Here is a 22047-nt window from a genome sequence, read left to right as displayed (position 1 = left end):
GTGATGTGGGCGGTGAATGGGGAAGTTATTGTATTTGTCATTAGTGGTATTTCAATGAAAAAGTTTGGAAAACAGTGATTTGAAAGGTTGCCAGTGGAAGAGGAACAGGCAGAACAGACAGAAAGGGAAGACTTTTAACAAGTAGGATGAGCAGGAAGCCTGGGTTGGGTTGTCGATATCAAGGAAATGAGTATCTGGAGGAGACAGTGATCAACTTTGTCTTTTGCCATAGGGAGATGCCGGGGGAGATAAAGGCAACAGCAGTACCAGATTTAGTAACAAGGACGCCACTGTTTACCTGATACTGAAGTAGAATTGTTGGGAAGTAGAGGGAGAAGGAGAAGCCAGCTGTCCATGAATAGTGAATTGTGTTGATGTGATGCTTAATAGCACATTTCAGCAACTAATTACTGTCTGCCAGATGTTAGGCGGTGGGGAGAGGAAGAAAAAATAACTTAGCTCTACCTGTAGTAAGACCTCAGACCCAGGTAAGGGCCTTCAGTTCCAATTTACTATCCATTGGTTTGTCTGAGGTTTAGTGATGCGGTTCTCCTCCTTTGGCAGTGAGTAGAGATTTCCTGAAAATTAAGAATTGCAGGGAGGAGTTCCCATTGTAGCTCAGTGGGTTTAGAACCCAGCTAGCAAACATGAGGATTCGGGTTCAATCCCTGGCCTCCCTCAGTGGGTTAAGGGTCATGTGTTGCCACGAGGTCACAGATGTGGCCCGGATCAGGTGCTGCTGTGGCTGTGGTGTAGGTGGGCAGCTGCAGCTACAATTGGACCCCTAGCCTGGGAACTTTCTTATGACGCAAGTGCAGCCCTAGAAAGAAAGAAAAAAAAAATTGCTGGGAGCCCATTGGGGGAGGGTGGAGGGTGGCTCAGCGCTCGGCTGCCGAGGAAGACGGACCCCCCCGCGGGGCTGCCGCGCTGCCCGCCTCCCTGGCAAGTAGTTTCATGAACTGGGTTTTAGGGGAATGACTAGGATTGGGAGCCTAAGATCGATATAGTGGGATTACATGTCTGGCTTTATCAGGTTTTTTGTGCTTCTTTGAGTGCTATTTCGTTCTTCCTAAAATGCTTAGATTGCTTTTTTGTTCTTCCTAAATAGTCAATGGAATTCCAGTCCGTCTCAGAAATGGGAAAAAGAATCTGAGAAAGGGATCTTTCTCAAGGTGGCTTTTTGGGGGGAGGGGGTGCTGTTGGGCTGCAGCCTTGTGGTTGACTGCAGCAGTAATGACAGAACCCCAAAGAGAAAGGAAAAGCCAAGGGGCCAACTTGGAGGCCTGGAGAGTCGCTGTACCTCGGAAAGGAAGGGTTTGTTTGGATGAGACCTGCTATTTCCTTCCCTTAGAGTCCAGCAGCTTTTTTGGGAGCCTCCCAAGGGGCTTTCCTGCAGGCTCAGTGTTGGGCGCACTTGGTGGGCGGGCGCGGAGGCAGTCGCTGCTGCTTTCGACTCAGCTGGAGGATCTCTAAGAAACAGACTTAGTGGAGTCCCTTTCCCTCCCGGCCTCGAAGTTGGGCCTCACGGGTAGTGTTCAAAGAAAAAGCAAAACAAAAAAACAGCAGCGAGAGTTCCCCTGTGCGAGCTCCCCTTCTCTGCCTTCGGGGGCCCGCTCCTCCCGCTGCGCAGAGACTTCCAGCCGGGTCAACTCCGGACTGTCTCCGGCGGGGCCGGCCTGCAAGGGTTAAGTGGCAGCGCGTCCCCGAGGGGAGGGGACTTGTCTCGGCGGTCCCCTGACTTCCGCGCCTCCAGGCTTGCGCGGCTCGGGGCAGTGGGCGTGGGGCGGAATCGGCGACGCTGCGGTCCCGCTGTCTTTCCTTCTCCAAGCCGAGGGGAAGTGGCTCAGCGCTCGGCTGCCGAGGAAGACGGACCGCCCCCGCGCGGGGCTGCCGCGCTGCCCGCCTCCCTGGCAAGTAGCAGGCGCCCGGGTGGGTGGGCTGGGGACCCGGAGCAGGGGTGCGGCAGGTTCGCGGGGTCCGGTGGGCACCAAGCCGCCCTTTGGGCAGAGCTGCCTTGCTCTGAAGGGAAAATCCACGCAACTCTCTGCCTTTCACGTAAGTTTCATTTTGAGTAGAAAACCGGTTAAAAAAAAACACACCTCAGAACCCTAAGCAAAGAGCCCAACGTCTCAAATGGCTTAGAGGTTCCCTGGGAGCCTTCACCAGGCACACTAGAGTCAATGCTGAAGGTTTTGGTTTGCTTATTTAGGATCTTGTCCAAAAGCTCATTTGGATAAAAATAATTCGGGCTGGCAGTTGTGAGCTCGTTTTCAGTATGTTAATTTGGACCGCTACAGTTTTTCATGGAGGTAAACTTTTTTTTTTTTTGAGTCTTTAAAAATACGATACATTTTAAGATCTTAAATAGTGCGTTGGTTCTAAGTGGAGTTAAGCCACTTCATTTTCTAGCTCATTGAAAATAGCAAGTGGATGAGCAGATAAAGAATAATGCCATACTCCTTCTGAAGTAAAGTGTATGTTACTCAGATGTCCAGCTGTATGGAACTTGAATTTTAAGTCATATTTATACTGTTGACTCTTTTGCATCTCACCTGTTGAGTCATTTGCTCTTTGTGATATTTTAAAATTTGTGCATTTAACAAATATCTGCTGATAAATCTCTTGTCTTTAAATATTCCTCCCTAGCCGAAACATTTCCTTCTAGGTCCCACCCATTTCTTTGGTCCTTTTTATTAACAAACAACTCTATGAAAGACTTGCCTGCAAGCTTCTATTTCCATTCCTCTTTCCTCCTCCACCCTTTCATCACAGGCTTTTTGTCTCCATCACCCCCATGTCACTTACTAAATCCAGGGTCTGTGCACCTCCTCCTTGATATTTATTCTTCACTTGGCTTCCTGGTCACCCCCTTCTACATTTTCTTGCACCTCCCTGGTCAGCCTTTCTGTGTGTCCAGACTTCTCCTCTTTTTCTTAACCACTAAAGGTTAGACTGCCCCAGGGCTCGGTTCTTGGCCTTATTCTTTCTAGCAACACTTTCTCCCAAAGCAATTTCTATCCCAAGCCACTATTTCATGACTATAAATAACGTCTATAAGGTAATGGCTTCCAACTTTTTCTCTCTGGCCTTACTTCCCTCCCAAGATCTAGATGCATATATCTAGATCTATTCACTCAACATCGCCACTTGGAAGTCTCATGGACATTTAAATTTAGGATGTCCAAACAGAATTACTGATAGGCACCCACTCAGTCCTCTTGTTTCCCCCTCAGTTACCTTCCTTATCACAGGATATCTTACTGCCATTCAATGAGGCTGAAACTAGGGAGGGTGGTTATCTCTTCTTTTTAGCTCAGATCCCACATTCAAGCATCCAGAAAATTCTGTGGACTCTGCCTTGAAAAGATGTCGAATCCAACCACATATTGCACCCTCTCTAACACAAATCACAGTTCTTTTTTACCTGAACAACTGTGAAATCTCTGCTTTGGTTTTCTTGCTTCTACCCTTGCTCCTCTACAGTGTTTTTCCCAACAGTAGTGTTGTGGGGTTTTTTTTTTTTTTTTTTTGATATATAATCAGAACTTTCACTTCCCTTCAGAACCTTCTGGTGGCTTCTCATCAGAATCATAAAAACCAAAAACCAATTTTTTTTTTTTGGTCTTTTTAGGGCCACACCCACGGAATATAGAAGTTCCTCAGGCTAGGGGTGGAATCAGAGCTGCAGCTCCTGGCCACAGCCACAGCAATGTGGGATCCAAGCCACATTGTGACCCACACCACAACCCATAGTAATGCCGTATCCTTAACTCACTGAGTGAGGCCAGGGATCCAACCCACATCCTCATGGATAGTAGTCGGATTTGTAACCTGCTGTGCCACAATGGGAACTCCCCCAAGCCCCCAGATTCTTGTGATGGCACAAAGCTCTGTGTGATCTAACCCCTGACTGCTTCTCCAGTCTCATCTCCTGCTTCCCACCTTGCTCACTCCAGTGGAGTGGCTCTGACTTTACTTCTGTTCTCTTTGCCTGCAGGGGGCCTCTGCTAGACCATCACAGGGTGTGTGCCTTCACTTTCCCCCCTTCCCTGTTCAAATGGGGTCTCAGGGGTTACTGCCATAGTCCTGCTAACATCCTTTTGTCACTGACCCTCTGGGGTGGTTGCTCTTAGGTACTGAACACTCTTCTGTAATATTCAATGAAGCTGGTGGCATCTTTAAATCATCACTGGTTGCTAGGGGTCTCTTAATATTAAAAATGCACAACCATTTTTCTCTTGAGCCTAATTCTGATAACCTGGGCAGCTTGCCTTTACAGTCTATGTTTTTGTAAGACATTCTCCCTGGTTTGGAGAAGATTTGCCCTGTAAGGCCAGTTCTCATTTTTTAAATATAGAAAATGAAAGGAAAATACTTCATTTACTGGAAAGAATAGGCAATAGTTTGTCTCATTTCCTTTGCTTCCATGGGAAGTCATAGTCTGATTTGTAGCCTTGTTGAATGGTTCCAGTAAGAGGTAGATTTAATGGGAAGAAGAAAAATGAAGGGGCTTTTTCAGAAAATATTACACATTTTTAAATTGTGTAGTGACTAAGCCAGTATCATAATATCAAGATTTAATAGCAAAATTCAGTTCTTTTTAAAAAATATGTGGGCATGGAAATGAAAAACAATATTTTCATCTTCACCAACAGCTGTTGGGAAATAAAAGACAATTTAATTTATGATGTTTATTTCTCACTTCAATCCCAAAGAACCAGTTCTGCGATGTTATCAGTAGCATACGTACCACGTCATCTTTTTTAAAAGGACAGAAAAAATGTTTTCTCATTTCAGAATTAGGATTTCAGATGCTTGAGTAAATATGTATAATAGAAGATTAAATAAAATTTAAAGGGATTTGGAATATGGAACAAAGAGTGGGAGGGTTAAAGGGAAGCCAAGATCATAACTCCTGCCCCAAGCTTCTGTGTGTTGATTAGAGAGAACTCACCTGCCTGGAGCTTCCTAGCAGCTGAGAGAGAAGACAGGCTCCACAGGAGAAAAAGCAAGTGTCCAAGGGGAGATCAGTTTGTGTATTTTTGGTTTTCTACCTGATAGAAGCAATTTTTAAAAAAGTAATTAGGAGTTCCCGTCGTGGCGCAGTGGTTAACGAATCCGACTAGGAACCATGAGGTGGCGGGTTCGATCCCTGGCCTTGCTCAGTGGGTTAAGGATCCGGTGTTGCCATGAGCTGTGGTGTAGGTGGCAGATGTGGCTCAGATCCCTCGTTGCTGTGGCTCTGGCGTGGGCCGGCAGCTGCAACTCTGATTAGACCCCTGGCCTGGGAACCTCCATGTGCCACGGGAGCAGCCCTAGAAATGGCAAAAAGACAAAAAAAAAAGTAATTAAACATTTACTTGCTTAAGGACCTGTTTTAGGTGCTATAAAGGTGAATATTCTGTCCTCTAGTGCATGTAATTCAGTAGAAATATTGAAGGCCCCCTGTTTGGTTTAGAGTTAGTGGAAAAGTTACATTAGATTAAAGAAAACAGGAGATTGCGCAGAGTTAAACCTGGAGGTGAACTAAACCCATTCAGAATGTGCAGATATAACACATAAGGAATATACTTCCTGGGCATCAAGTTAACATGACCTCTATTTAAAAATACAAAACCAGGAGTTCCCCTCGTGGCTCAGTGGTAACAAACCTGACTAGTATGCATGAGGACATGGGTTCGCTCAGTGGGTTAAGGATCCAGCATTGCCGTGAGCTATGCTGTAGATCACAGACATGGCTTGGATCCTGCATCGCTGTGGCTGTGGTGTAGGGCAACAGCTGCAGCTCCGATTTGACCCCTAGCCTGGGAACTTCCATATGCTGCAGGTGCGGCCCTAAAAAGACAAAATAAATAAATAAAATAAAAATACAAAACCTACAGAACAACCTATTTACTAAAAACTTTAATTTTCAGATTGCATTATCAGTGTAGAAAAAGGGCATATTGCTGTAGATATGTGTACATTCACACATCTACCACACACAGAAAACCAGCTTTTTTGTGTACTTCTTTCCGATCTATTTTCTTCACTGTAGTTTGTTTTTACAAAGCTGAGGTCATACTATATGCTATTTTATAGTCTACTTTTTTTTTACTTATTACTATGGAAGTATTTTCACAGGTTATTAAAATAACCCATAACATTCATAAACATTTTAATGATTTAATAGGATTCAATCACGCAAATAACATGACATTGTTTATGTTGCCATTACCCCACTTTTTAAACATTTTGATTGTCTTCCTCCAATAGAATGTTGGCTAGCCTATGATATTATGTACATTTTCTCTAGGAAAATATAGTCATATAACTTATACTTCAAAATTGCATTAAAACATTTCCATATCCTGTGACAGGAGAAAGCTGAGCAAATTTGAAAAACTGGAAAAAAAAAAAAAGACCCACATGTAGGGAACTAGGGGAGCAAAGGGGAGAGAAGTGTGAGATGAGTTGGAGCTGAAGGAGCCAGATCATGCAGGGCATCCTTTGCCACATTTAGAAATTTTTTCTTTTCTTTTCTTTTGCTTTTTAAAGCTGCACCAATGGCATATGGAAGATCCCAGGGTAGGGGTCGAATAAGAGCTGCAGCCGCCGGCCTAGGCACAGCAACATGGGATACGAGCCACATCTGAGGCCTACACCACAGCTCGTGGCAACCCTAGATCCTTAGCCTACTGAGTGAGGCCAGGGATTGAACCCACATCCTCATGGATACTAGTCAGGTTCGTAACTCACTGAGGCACAACAGGAACTCTCCATATTAAGAAATTTTGATTCTAAGAGTTCCTGTTGTGGTGCAGCAGAAACGAATCTGATTAGGAACCATGAGGCTGCGGGTTCAATCCCTGGCCCCGTTCAGTGGATTAAGGGTCCAGTGTTGCCATGAGCTGTGGTGTAGGTCACAGATGCGGCTCGGATCTGGCATTGTGGCTGTGGTATAGGCCGGCAGCAGCAGCTCTGATTAGACCCCTAGCCTGGGAACCTCCATGTGCCGTGGGTGCGGCTCTAAAAGGACAAAAGACAAAAAGAAAAAAAGAAAAAGAAATTTTGATTCTAAGAGCAGTAGGAAGCCATTGCATGTTTGTAAATGGGAGCCATTGGACTAGATGTTTGTGCTTAAAAAGATTGTTCTGGCTGCTGAGTGGAGAATAGATTAGACTGACCAAGAGTGGCCATAGGAGACCAGTTAGGAAGCAGCAGTGTAGTAGATTAGGGGAGAGATGTTGATATTGAGTGAAAATGCAGTGGGGAGGGAAGTGGAACATTTTGAGATGTGTTTTCGGCTTATCTAGACAGGACTTGGTGACAGCTTGGACGTGAGAGGGTGGGAGTGGAAGGGGACAGTGTCAGTGTATGCCTGAGGTTTCTGGCTGTCGTGACTGGGCAGACGATGGGGCCATTTACCTTGGTGGAGAAGTCTGAGAAAATGAGGTAGACATTACCTCCCAGGCAAGCAAGGAAGACAAGTTCAAAGTGCTGTATGATAGACATTGTCAGAGATACGAATAGGTTGTTAGGGGTGTCCAGAGGAGGAGTACTTCACCTGGAGATAAAAGGAAATGTGTTCTGCCAAATATGATCCTTGAGCTGTAGCTTGAGATGAATGTACCGTATTTATATTCCCACAGTTTTTAAAAATGTCACGTGATTGCTCACTGAAACATTCAACAAGATATATTTGGAGGAGATTTCCCTGATGGTCATGTAGTTTGCAGCCTGGGTTCAATCCCTGGTCAGGGAATGAGATCCCACATCAAGCCAACGCATGCCCAGCCAAAAAAAATATATGTTTGGGTAGGTTGGTCTCTATTCTGATTGAGTCAATAATTCACATAACAGAGAGAGTAAAGAACTCTCTATTCATCTATCTCTCAACCTAAAGAACTGTGTTGTCTTATATTTGGAATTGTCTTACTCGGTCATTTGTTCGGAAGGTCTTGTTTTGTTTTTGTTTTTGTTTTTTATTTGTTTTGTTTTTATCTTCTTAGGGCTGCACCTGCAGCATATGGAGGTTCCCAGGCTAGGGTCCAAGCAGAGCTGTAGCTGCCGGCCTACACCACAGCTGCAGCAACACCAGATCTGAGCCATGTCTGTGACCTACACCACAGCTCACAGCAATGCTGGATCCTTAACCCACTGAGCGAGGCCAGGGATTGAACCTGCCTCCTCATGGATGCTGGTCAGATTCATTTCTGCTGAGCCATGATGGGAACTCCCAGGAGGCCTTGTTGAATGCTGGCTATGAGCAAGACTCTGAAGATACAGTGATAAGCAAGACAGATTTGCTTTTATTCTGGTAGCGTTTACCATCTAATAGGACAGATGAGAAACAAAGCAGGTAATCAAACATGTGAGTGATTGTAGTGTGATTTGTGCCATGAAGGAAGATATAGAGTGCTTGACTCCTACAGGTCCCATTTGGTACCTCAAATGGAAAATAAAGGCACTGGTTTACTGGTTTACTTTGGCTGTAAGTAAGAATCAGTGGATAATATTGATAATTAATCCTTTTATTTATACTGGGCCTCTGTCATCCTTATGGATTCTGTGCAACCTCCAAAAGAAGAAAATAAGAAATGACAAGTCATTCTCAATGATGTTATTTCAGTAACAATCAGGTGGATTCAAATTCTACCCATCCTATTCCTGAACACAATGATCACCTTAGTTGGGATTTTGAAATATTTCTAGTGTGAAGATGTCTGAAAGAAAAGTCAGCATGTTCCCCCTCTGCCTGGCATAGGTCTTTTCCCTTGCATCCTGGCAGTAAATATGGTGGGCTTTAGGGGCTGTGTGGTTCCTGTTGGCACTACTCAGCTCTGCCTCAGTCGTATGAAATTAGCCATAGACAATACATAGATGAATGGGCCTGGCTGTCTTCCAAGAAAACCTTACTTACAAAAACAGGTGGCAGGCCACGCTTTGCTGCTGACCTCTGCTGTAGTGCCCTGTCCAGGATTTGGATGTTGTATCCATCACAGTTTAGTTGCAGAGAACAGAATCTACTCTAGCTGGTTTAAGCAGAAAGGAATGTGTTAGAGGATATTGCAGGATGTACAGTATCACTCAGTAAGTTGGGGAGCTAGACTCTAGGTTGAGTTTCTAGGAACACCTCATAGCACCACCAAGCAGAATTGGTCTGATGAAGTTGGAGCTTTTGCCACAACCATGATGCATGTCTGATCAGCAAGCTGCTAGCTCATGCATCACACTAACTCTGCTAGAGTCTTAACCGGCAAAGCAGTTGCCTCATGCCCTGCTTCCCTTCGTATTTAACTAAGACATGTGAGTCCATCCGATTGACAGAATAGAAATTATACCAAGAACCCTAACTTCAAGAGAGTCTAGGAAATAGAGCTTTTAAGACATGTGGTACAGGAAGTATAGGAAGGTACACTAAAAGAAGTTGCAGTCAATTTTGAATGAGCAAATCTGCAGTATCTGCTGCAGAGCACTCCTTTGGTTACTTAACACCGTATCTTCCCTTCTTTCCAAACCTAAACTTCCAGACAAGGATAACAGTAACAATTCTTTTTTTTTTAAATTGAAGTATAGTTGAATTACAGGGTTGTGTTAGTTTCAGGTGTATAGCACATTGGTTCACTTATACATATATAAATATATATATGTATATATATATGTATATGTAATTGTATGTATAACTGTATGTATATATGTTATTTTTTAGATTCTTTTCTGTTATAGGTTATTACAAGATACTGAATTTAGTTGCCTGGGCTATACAGTAGGTCCTTGTTTACTTTATGCATAGTAGTGTATATGCGTTAATCCCAAACTCCTAATTTGTCTTTCATTACTCCTTTTCTTTTTGGTAAGTTTGTTTTCTATGTCTGTGAGTCTGTTTCTGTTTTGTAAATAAGTTCATTTGTATCATTTTTTCCAGATTTCTTATGTAAGTGATGTCATATGGTACTTGTCTTTCTTTGTATGACTTAACTTCATTTAGTAAGATAATCTCTAGGTCCATTCATGGCACTATTTCATTCTATTTTATGGCTGCATAATACTCGTGTGTGTGTGTGTGTGTGTGTGTGTGTGTAGCACATCTTTTTAATCTATTCATCTGTTGATGGGCATTTCGGTTGTTTCCATGTCTTGGCTGTTGTGAATAGTGCTGCTATGAACATTGGGTGCCTGTATCTTTTTGAATTAGAGTTTTCCCTGGATAGATGCCCAGGAGTGGGATTGCTGGTTCATCAGTTAACTCTATTTTTAGTTTTTAAAGGAACCACCATACTCTTCTCCATAGTGACTGCACCAATTTACATTCCCACCAACAGTGTAGAAGGGTTTCCTTTTCTCCACACTCTTTCCAGCATTTATTATTTGTAGACTTTTTGATGATGGCCCTTCTCAGTGGTATGAGGTGATACCTCATTGTAGTTTTGACTGGCACTTCTTTAATAATTAGTGATGTTGAGCATCTTTTCATGTGCCTATTGCCCATCCATATGTCTTCTTTGAGAAGAAGAGAATAAAGGAGTAACAGTAACAGTACACACTCTCTCAAAATAATGTAACTGTCCTTCATAAAAACCAAAGCGCGCTCACCTTCTCCCAAGAAGGCGAAACCGAAAGTTTTGCAGGTCACCCCCTCATCTGCAGTATTCATTACAGACGTTATCCTGGGACCTAAGCATCCTTGGGAGTTAGGTGGCCTCTCTTCTTTCCTTGGAAAAGAAAGAGTAGGAGAGAGACAGAGCTACCCAATGACCAAGGAGGGAAATAGCTCGTCTCTAAGAAGCTCCCACCCATACTTTTCATCTTCTTTCTCTTTACTAGCAAATCCCCTCCGTTTCTAAGCATTCCAGGTTTCTCTTCTCGTAACAAAATCCTCTCCTGACGCCATGTTCCTTTGTAGCTGTTAGCTTCTCCTTTCCTTCTTAGCTAAGCTTTCCCCTCACTTCCCTTAGACGTGAGCACACTGCAGCCTGGCTGGTGACTCTCACCCTTCTCCTGTGCCTGTTCTGGTGAACCTCCAGGGCTCAGTGCCGTGGACACTGAGCACTGCTTGAAGCACTCTCCTCCCTTGGCTTCCGGATACCATCCTGTACCTGATTCTCCTGCTGCTCCAGGGCCAAGGCTCCCTCTCCTCTCCAGGCTCTCCTCCTCCAGGTGCGCCTTAGGGACTGATTCTGCCTTTGGCTCTCTCTCTTCTCTTTTCTTTCCCCCTGTTTTCAGTTCTCAGGTCTCAGCAGATTTGGGCTGATATCAAACTTTTATCCTGAATTAAGATGCTCTCCTGAGCCTTGGACCTACATGTCTAAGTACCTACTGGACAGTACCTACCTCCCCCAAGTCACTGTGACCCTAAGTGCCCTATGTTACAAATTGAATGAATTGGTCAAACAACCCAACCCTCACCCGCTTGTCTCAGTGAATGTAACCCACCCACACAAGGCATGGACTTGGGAACCATACCTGATTCTTCCTTCTCCATCACCCTCCCTCCCCCCCAACACTGGCACGTCCTGCATATCTTCATCTCCACTCTCAGTTCCTTAGTTCAGGGCTCTACTTCCTTACCTAGGTTGTTGTTGCAATAGCCTCTCACGTGATTGTTCTCCCAGTCTGAGGCCTAACCTGTCTAAAACCACTCTCCCCTAGTTAATACCTACCAGGGACTCTCTGTCTGCCAACACAATCAAGTTCAAAGTCCTAAACCGAATATACTGCGGCCTTTCCTCTCTCTAATCCTGTTTACCTCTCCATCCTTACCTCTCACTTTACCCTCTTCTTCCCACCCTCACATATGTGGACATGAGCCAACTCAGCACCTAGTACAAAATGATCCTGATACACTGTGCTCTCTGGTGCTTCAGTGTTTTTTGCGCATGCTGCTCCTACCGCCTGGAAAGCATCCCCCTCTCCACCTTACTAATGTCAGTGCTCCCTGCTGCAGGTGTCCATCCCGAGGGCTTTCATAGTGCCTGTTATCCCAAACGGAGCACCAGTGCAGTGCGTCCTAATCATCTACTTATCCTACATCCCTAAAACCCAGCAGGTCTTGGTGCAGAGTAAGTTTTCAACAACACTTATTTATTAATAATGATGGCCCTTTATTTGCTAATTGACTTAAGCAAAGAAACTATTGCTTCTGTATGTATTTGCCACAAGATGGTGCTGTTCAAATAGGAAAGACAACTGAAAGGCTTTCCAGAGCCAAGGGATTCCAAGTTCTAGATGCCTTAATGTTTGCTAAATGTGTTAAATTTCAGAGGGAGTGTTTTAATTAAACACATACTTTTTATATGTGATAAAACACACGGACAGGTTAAAAATTGTTTATGTGTATGTATTTTATTATCAAATTATATCGTTAGTTTACTTACTACCATTTGGGAGCTTCTCCACAAAGGGTCAGCGTGTTTTAAAAATATGAACAGTGACTCTTAACTCTAGGCAACAAACTTTTAAGGAGAGTTGTGTTTGGGTTTTTCAGAGAAACAAGACCAATAAGTTTTATAAAGAGAGAGGGCGGGAAGGAGGTTCATTTTAAGGAATTGGCTTCATGTGATTGACTGGGCTGGCGGGTCCCCGATCTGCAGGAAACATAGTCAAGACTTGACTTTGCAGTCTTCATTTGGAAGGCTGGAAACCCAGGTGGAATTTCTATGTTGCTGTCCCAAGGTAGAATTCCTTTGTCTTTGGGGGACTTCACTATCGTTTTTAAGGCCGTCATTTATTGTTCTTAAGTTCTACCTACACAATGGAGAGTGACCTGCCTTACTGGAAGTTTCCTGCCTTTTTTTTTTTTTTTTTTCTTTTTAGGGCCTCAACCGTGGCATATGGAAGTTCCCAGACCAGAGGTTGAATTGGAGCTACAGCTGCTGGCCTACCCCACAGCCAGAGCAATGCAGGATCTGAGCCACATCTGCAACCTCCACCACAGATCACAGCAATACCAGATCCCTAACCAACTAAGCGAGGCCAGGGATTGAACCCACATCCTCTTGGATACTACTCCGGTTCATTTCCATTGAGCCACAACTGGAACGCCTAAAGTCTCCTGCTTTATTTATTTTTAAAAAATTGGGATGTAGTCAATTTACAATACTATGTTAGTTTCAGGTATACAGCAGAGTGATTCCGTATTTTTACAGTTAATGTCTATTGCTTTCAATGTCAATATTATCTAAAAAAGACCCTCAGTGCAATGTCTGGACTCATGTTTGACCAAACAACTAGTCACCATAGCCTCGCCAAGCTGACACATATATTTGACTCTCACAGAAGTCTGGGTGAAGAAAATAAAGTTAGCACGAAAAAGAAATTCACGTTGCTGTTCCAGTTTTTCATTAGAGTCAGGCGTGAAAGGGCTCATGGCAGTAACACCCGAGGAGCCAGCCTCCCAGGAAATTTCTGCAGGAAGACAGACTGACCTGGGCTGGGACCCAGAGGGTGCTGCCCTGACTCTGAAAGTTGTCCATTTCTTCTAGTCTGCTGGGGCAAGGGGTCACACAGGCGCTGGGTAGGGCTGGGGAAGAAGAATAACCTCACGGACACGGTAATTTCACCCCAACAGGCTCCATCGTGTGTCATTCGTGTCTCAAATTGAGATTGAGGTTTGGGGCAGTCCTTAGGAAGGGGTTTTGCTTCCTCTTTTACTGAGAATAATGAAACAGTCTAAGGGAACTTCTGCAGGTGTCCAGTGGCACATCCACCCACCCACCTATATGCACACAGTTTAGTGCTGTCTTCTTATTTTTTTACTCACGTAAAACGGTGTAAGGTTGTCTTTAGCTTCATTGTTGTGTATTTAATAACAGTACTAGCTGCTAGCATTTATGGAGCATTCCTTTAAGCCATTTGACCTTCATAGAAACCTTAAAAGTAGGTTCTGTAAGTACTATCATTTACACATGATGAAATCAAAGCATAAAGATTACATAGAGTAACTTGTACAAAGTTGCACCATTTTGTTATAATAGGGCTGGGATTTACATTCAGGCAGTCTGAGTCCAGCCTTAATGAAAATGGAGTTTTTTATTTGTCTTTTGCTTGCTGTGACCTTTCTTTGTGTTCTTTCTGACATCCTATAAAATTTTTGTATACTATGCGTTTTTTTCATGCTGTTCTTTTCATCTTACTCCCATTGAATGTGGGGGATTCCACTGGCACTTTCTTTTGCTTCGATATAAACTGAATGCATTCTTGACTCTCTTTCCCTCTTATCTTGGACCTGTTGGTCTTCCCTTCAGAGCTTCAGTTTAAAGGCTCCATTCTGGTGTGTCGTATTTTTCCACATTTCTGTTTGCTATAAGGGGATGTCATTAGTTCAGTTGAGCTGTGGGCCATAGTAATTGGTAGTTTTGGTCTTAGGTCTTTTCTGGAGGCAAAGGTTAAAGGTGGGGGTGTCATTCTGTCAAGGTAAAAGCAAAAAGCCAAAAAAAAAGGGGTTCAATCTTAGAGAGGACAGCAGTTTGGCCAAATCTATCACCATTGCAAATGCATTTGTCCTTTGAAATAGAAATCCCATTTGGGAAAATTATTCTACAGATGACCTTGCACATAAATGAAATGACATTTGTACAGGGTTATTCACTGCAATATTGTTCATAATAGTAGTAGACTAGAAACAGGTCATATTCAAGAACAGGGAATGATTATGTTACCTTCACATGCTGGGAGATTGTGTCATAAATAATAGTGAAGAAGTTCTGATGTGTGCTGATGTGGAATGCTCTGAGGTTATATTACTGAGGAGAAAAGCAAGTTATTTACTGCTGTTTGGAAATACACATGTATGTATATACATACTTATATATGATATATATAAGTATGTATATACAAGACACTTTTTTTTTGGTCTTCTTGGGGCTGTACCTGTGGCATATGGAGGCTCCCAGGCTAGGGACTGAATCAGAGCTGTAGCCATCAGCCTACACCACAGCCACAGCAATGTGGGATCAGAGCGACATCTCGACCTACACCACAGCTCACAGGAATGCCAGATTCTTAACCCGATGAGCAAGGCTAGGGATCAAACCTGTGTCCTCATGGATGCTAGTCAAATTCGTTTCTACTGAGCCACGATGGGAACTCCTATATGATACTTTTTTAAAAAAGGAAAGAGATAAAGGTATATTCACGAAGAAATATTGGAAGGATATAGGAGAAACTAATAAAAGCGGTCGTCTCAGGAGCCATGGAGGTAACAGGATAGATGGAGAAGACAAGGGTGGGAATGAGACTTTTCCACATAAATATTTTCAAAGTTAACCTTTTCTTAAAAGGTAAATAAAGGAGTTCTCCTGTGGCACGATAGGTTAAAGATCTGGCATTGTCACTGCAGTGGCTTGGGTCACTGCTCTGGTGCAAGTTCAGTCCCTAGCCTGGGGACTTCCACATGCCAGAGGCATGGCCAAGAAAAAGTAAATAAAAAATACACACACACAAGCACGCAGTTTTGTTCCTGTGAACCATGATCCCATGTGCCTCTTCCTAGCAGCCACCTTCACTCTCCCCACACTTGACTGAGGGGAAGAAAGTAAAACCTGATGCTGACTATCCCTGATAGGGGAGGAGGACCTTGAAGGGCTTTTCAGGATCCTGCTAGCCAGCCTTCTCCCTTCTGTCCTAGTAAAGCCCCTTGGTTGATGGTGCCAGTTAGCTCAGGGTGAGCACAGACAGGTTCTCCCCCTTCCTTCCAGCCTGGAGAACTGTCCAGATGAATCCTGACTGCTTCCCCATCTCTGAATCTCATAAAGGGTAGGAAAAGGCCATCTCCAGCAGCAAACTTCCCACGTCTTTTCCTCTTAGCGATATCTTTTCTCCTCCACCTCCAAGTTAGGAGGTTATGGTGAAGTTCTCAGACATTGTCACTGACTTTCTTCTTGCCGGTCAGCTTAAGGTGGGAGTGGGTAGGAGTGCTTGGAAATTGAGACTTCATAGATTGCCCCATCATAGATTTCTAGAGTATTTTGCTCTTTTTTGCTAACCATTTCAGAAAAATAAGATACTTGCATTTACCTGCAGCAGCTAGTTGTTAATATAATGAGGTCAAGTTGATTTAACAAATCTATCTCAGTGAATAAGTGAAAATCGTTTTTATATTTTTTAACCTTTTTAAAATTAAAATATAGTTGATTTACAGTGTTGTGCCAATTTCTGCTGTACAGCAAAGTGACCCAGTTATACACACACACACACACACACACACATATATGTACACATTATTTTTCTCATATTATCTTCCATCATGTTCTGTCCCAAGAGATTGAATATAGTTCCCTGTGCTGTACAGTAGGACCTCATTGCTTATCTATTTTAAATGTAGTAGTTTGCATCTGCCAACCCCAAACTCCCAGTCATCCCACTCCCTGCCTCAACCCCCTTGGCAACTACAAGTCTGTTCACTATGCCTGTGATATGTTGCTGTTTTTTTTTTTCTTTGTATCTTTTTACATGACTTTATGTCTCTGTTTTGTGGACAGGTTATTTTGTGCCATATTTTATATTCCATATATAAGCAATATAATATGGTATTTGTCTTTCTCTTTCCAACTTACTTCACTTAGCAAATTTCTTTCTTTCTTTTTTTTTAAGGGCCACACCTATGGCACATGGAATTTCCCAGGCTAAGGGTCAAATGAGAGCTGCAGCCACCAGCCTATGTCACAGCCACACAGCAATGCCAGATGTGAGCCACATCTGTGACCTATGCTGCAGCTTGCGACAATGCCAGATCCTTAACTCGCTGAGCGAGACCAGGGATTGAACCCACGTACTCATGGATACTAGTCTGCTTCATTACCACTAGGCCACAATGGGAACTCCCGATTTACTTCACTTAGTATGAGAATCCCTAGTTGCATCCATGTTGCCACAAATGGCATTATTTTGTTCTTTTTTTATGGCTAAGGAGTATTCTATTACATGTATGTACCATATCTTCTAATCTATTCATCTGTCGATGGACATTTAGTTGTTTCCATGTCTTGACTCTTATGAGTAGTGCTGCTCTGAACATACAGGTGCATGTATCTTTTTGAATTGTAGTTCTGTCCAGATATACGCCCAGGGGTCGGATTGCTGGATCATATGCTAGTTTTATATTTAGTTTCCTGAGGAACCTCCATACTGTGTTCCATAGTGGTTCTATCAATTTACATTCCTACCAACAGTGTAGGAGGGTTCCTTTTTCTCCACACCCTCTCTAGCAATTGTTACTGTAACAGACATGTTTCTCTGAATGGTTTAGCAGTCTTTTTTTTTTTTTTTTTAATGCAGGGGAAGCTTCTCTCTGCAACTTTACATAGTAAAACTTTTTTCATTGATGCAGTATTAAAGTGAGCAGTTAATCTTTAGCGAAGAGAGTCCGAATTCATTTGGGTTTATTTTTTGGAATGTATGTATGTAGCCTTGGAGGGTTGTCATGCCTTGGACCACCACTTGGTGGCTGCACAATATAGTGTGGATCAGAACCTGAAGAACAGGCAGAATCAATGACAGCCAGTAGCCAGTGATTCCTTCACTATTCAGAGGCAGTAGCAAACCCTTTCACTCCTTATTTACATTAGAAAGAAATTCTGTATATGTTTTTCCTTATTTTTTCTTCCCATAACAGTTTTTCACCGTTTGGTGAACGGTTTCATCTAAACTTGAATTATTTTGGCATATGTAGCTGGTACTTACGTCATTATGAATAAGATTCTAATTTCTTCTTGATCTCTGATCTTTGCTCATGAACAATATATAAAAATGCTTTGGAATACAGCCTATGGGCCCATATTTGACAACATATATTTTATACTTATCTATTCTAAATTTTCTGTCTTTTGATGAAAGTACCCCCTTGAAACTGCTTATTTGGGTATTAACAACACTGCAGCATTAGATTCACATGGAGTATCTTTCTTTCACAGCTGATCTAATTCTTCTACTCTGAGTTTAGGCCTTTTAAATAAAAGAATGATACAGACTATGATCATTATTGATTTCCCTGGAAATCACAAGGCTTTGTTTCCAGATTACACTTCCAAACCAAGATGTTACTTTTCTCCCTGGGTGCAGAAATATGTTTTCTTAATTATTCCCAGGATTAGCTGGAAAAAGATATTCCTTACTTTTTGCAAAAGTTTATTAGTTTCTGCACCAGCGTCAGTACAACAATCCCTGACCCTAGACCAAAAAAAAAAAAAAAAGGAAAAAAAAAAGAGAGAAAAAGCTCTGAACCAGTGAATCCTGAGCAGCATTTCATTTAACATTTCAGATCTTTTTATTCTGAGTCAGCAGAGGTGCCTATTAGCCGTCTTTAGGGTATTTGTATTCTGTTTTGTATTTGCATTTGAAACAAAAATATGTTTTGAAGTTAATATGAATATTTTGTTTCTTTTAGTTTTCCTGTTTCTAGTTTACACAGTAATTTGGTTATGGAGAAGTTGAATTTAAACTCCATATGAGTAGAGTGATATGGTCCCTTTTCACTAACACACCAAAGTAATTTAACTGGAGGTTTATAATGCCAATATAATACCATTTAAAGTTTCCAAACATCTCCTTTTATATTAAACCGGACCCCTGTGTTTAATGTACCCCTGCCTACCTGTGGTAGCCCTTGTGGAACTCAAACAAGACAAGTGACTTCATCTCCAATGATCTCTTTGACATTTTCTTCTTAGAAAGCTATATATTATAATCTTTTTGAGGTTTGCAGGTTGAATGAGATTTTCCATTTTAATTGTTTTTATGAAATTTACTGTAGTCTTCTACTTTGTTATTTCTCTTTTTAGGATGAAAAGAAATGCTGAGAAATAAATAAAGCTTTCCTCTTCTGACTTGGATATTTATAATGGGTATCGGGAAGTCTAAGACAGATCCCTGCCTTCTTTCTCTCTCTTGGAGTAAAAGCCACGGTGTGGATACAAGTCAAAAACCTCACGAGACAGATTGCACGATATCTGAAGAAATCCCCCTGCATGGTGGCGAAGATGTTGCATGTAGCAGTTCAGCAGAGATGCCAACAGGAGAGCAGGAGGGAGCTGACGGAGTGGAAGAGATGCCTGAAGAGGAAGCAGAAGAAGAGGTGTTCCTCAAATTTGTGATACTACACGCAGAAGATGACACAGATGAAGCCCTCAGAGTCCAGAATCTGCTGCAAAATGACTTCGGGATCAAACCTGGAATAATCTTTGCTGAGATGCCGTGTGGCAGACAGCATTTACAGAATTTAGACGATGCTGTCAATGGCTCTGCCTGGACAATCTTGCTATTGACTGAAAACTTTCTAAGAGACACCTGGTGTAAGTTCCAGTTCTATACATCTCTCATGAACTCCGTGAACAGACAGCACAAATACAACTCTGTCATCCCCATGCGGCCCCTGAACAACCCCCTGCCCCGAGAAAAGACCCCCTTTGCTCTGCGAACCATCAACGCCCTGGAGGAAGAAAGTCGTGGCTTTCCTACACAAGTGGAAAGGATTTTTCAGGAGTCTGTGTATCAGATACAACAGGCTATATGGAAAGAGACCAGAAATCTGGTACAAAGACAATTGATTGCCTGAGATGGGACATATAACACGTGGTGTGCCCTTGTTTTGTAAAGCAAATGGTTTCTCTTCACTTGAGAAAGCAAATTTCTAGGAAAAGTTTAAATGGAAGAGAACCTTGCTCTTAGGGGAAAACTGTAGAGCCCAAGAAAAATAGATTTTTGCAGGACACTCTATAGAATTGAGGTACTTTTTGATGTTTCTCTAAACTTGCAATTGTCAGAGTTGCAAGAACTCTGATTCCTCTCACAGCTTTCCTAGTTCAACAAAGGATATTTTAAATTCACTTTTCTTGTATTGAACTTGAACAAGAACTTATATGATAGACATTTAAAAAAATACCATAACACTTTGATTTTGTTCTCAAAGGACACGTTGGCAAAACAATGGCCTTGAGAGATCTGACAGCCCTCCCTGTTGCGGCACCTCTCATGAATGTTGCAGGAAAGCCTTCCCAGTATTATCGCCCAGAAATAGGGATAGCCAGATTAGTTCATTTGGAATGGTGAGAACTGATAAATGTGAAACGAAAAATAGATGTGAGAACGGTGGGCCTCTTTAAAATAATCCAGTCCAATGTGTTTTCCTTTCTGCTGGAATTTGCAAAGTTGGAGGCAGTTCCCACCACTGATTGGTGGCCCATTTGACAATCTTGTGGTTAGGACTCCGTGCCTGGGGTTGAGATGACCCCTGTAGCTGGAAACTCTCCATGTCAATCTTCATCTGTGACCAGGGGCTTCTGAAAAGGTGTATGTGTCCCTGGCCAGATGTTCTTTAAAACTGGTAACCTCTTCTATGGCAACCATTAAAAATTCATCTCATTCACAATGCTCTTATCATGGAAGTATTTCTCAGATGATCAGTGTAGCCTGACTACTCTGACCTACGTACGTGTGTGTGTGTGTGTGTGTGTGTGTGTGTGTGTGTGTGTGTGTGTGTGTTTGAGGTCATGGGGGGGGGGATTGTAGGTTATTCTTGGACTTGGGATAGAAGTAGATGTGTTTTATGGCCTCCTCCCTAGTGTCTCACACTTAGCAAGCCAGAAGCCCCAAACCAGACTCACCCACTCCTTTCTTTCCCAGCCCTTCTGCCCCAGCTGAGATTGAGGAGAATCATCAAGCACAGACCAGGGACAGGGCAGAATGTGAATCACATCGTGATGTAATGAGAAAAACATCCAATGGTGGATCAGGAGACCTGGTTCTAGTCCAGTCTCTGTCACTCAGGGTGAGTGTGACCCTGAGCAAGCTGCTTACTCTCCTGTCTGTGAAAAGAAAGGATTGAATTGATGGATCTGGAAAGGCCTTACTCCTCTCCCACAATCTGAACAACTGGAAACCGGAAAAGGGAATAAGCAGAAACATAGAATTTTATAATGTGATATATAATAGATGCAAGAGGCTGCCTATATCTGCTAATAAAGAAGGGATATCCTGTATATTTACTGAATAATTGATTTCTTTTTTTCTTTTTTTTTTTTTAGGGCCACACCCGCTGCATATGGAGGTTGACAGGCTAGAGGTTGAATTGGAGCTGTAGCTGCCAGCCTACGCCACAGCCACAGCAATGCCAGATCCAAGCTGCGTCTGTGACCTACACCACAGTTCATGGTAATGCCAGATTCTTAACCCACTGAGGCCAGGGATCGAACCCACGTCCTCATGGATGCTAGTCATGTTCGTTACTGCTGAGCCATGATGGGAACTCCAGGGATAAATGATTTCTAATGCTCCCCATTTAGAGCTTTCTAGTCACAGAAAAATATTGCAATACATGCTTACTCAGATATTTTTAATGCCCTTTTTTTAGGGACTCTTGAACGAAGACACTCTGCCATATTTGTCTTTCTCCTTATCCCCACTTCTCTATATCCTCAGTAACATACTGGGGTTTGCTTCCATCTTTCTGCAATCTGCCTCTTCACAGCCATGAGCCAACATTTTCATAATCCTGCAAGTAAGTCAAACCTTCCTCTCTGCTAATACTCAATCAAAGTCCAAATTTTTCTCATTGCATGCTGACTTAAAGTTCTCTGCTGTCGTAGCTTACTATGCACTTTTTCTTTCAGTTCTAATGATAAGCATTCATTTTTTTTGTCATAATGCTTCCTATATCTACAATTTCATATACAAATAAAACATTAACCACCCACCATTTCTGCCTGCCAAAGCTGGAGCAGTTGATGCTGCGTGATGTTTTAAAAATAAATGTTTTTAGGGGAGTTCCTTTTGTGGCACAGCAGAAATGAATCCAACTAGGAACCATGAGGTTGCAGGTTCAATCCCTGGCCTCGCTCAGTGGGTTAAGGATCCGGTGTTGCCATGAGCTGTGGTGTAGGTCATAGATGTGGCTCAGATCTGGCATTGCTGTGGCTGTGGTGTAGGCCGGCAGCTATAGCTCCGATTAGACCCCTGGCCTGAGAACTTCCATATGCCGCGGGTATGGCCCTGAAAAGTCAAAGACAAAAAAAAAATTTAAAAATTAAAAAAATGTTTTTATTCTTTACCTTTGACTAAACTTGATTATCTCTC

General features: G+C 42.7%; 1 protein-coding gene across 4 annotated transcripts in view; it reads left to right on the top strand.

Annotated features, from left to right (window-relative positions):
• Positions 1-20956, top strand: part of LOC125126246 (TIR domain-containing adapter molecule 2-like) — a 45475-nt gene extending 24519 nt beyond the window's left edge. The window contains exons 1-2 of one of the 4 annotated variants that reach the window (XM_047778452.1): positions 1380-1910; positions 18759-20956. In XM_047778452.1, the coding sequence (XP_047634408.1) occupies positions 18818-19531 (714 nt within the window). In that variant the 5' untranslated portion in view covers positions 1380-1910; positions 18759-18817 and the 3' untranslated portion in view covers positions 19532-20956. Of the gene's footprint in view, positions 1-1379; positions 1911-1932; positions 2056-11946; positions 12042-18758 lie in introns of those variants that run through there. The other 3 variants (XM_047778451.1, XM_047778453.1, XM_047778454.1) reach the window with 3 other exon arrangements.
• Positions 20957-22047: the final 1091 nt, after the last annotated feature.

Source organism: Phacochoerus africanus, chromosome 4, assembly GCF_016906955.1.
Source record: "Phacochoerus africanus isolate WHEZ1 chromosome 4, ROS_Pafr_v1, whole genome shotgun sequence".
NCBI lineage: Eukaryota > Metazoa > Chordata > Mammalia > Artiodactyla > Suidae > Phacochoerus > Phacochoerus africanus.
This window is presented reverse-complemented; position numbering and strand designations above follow the sequence as displayed.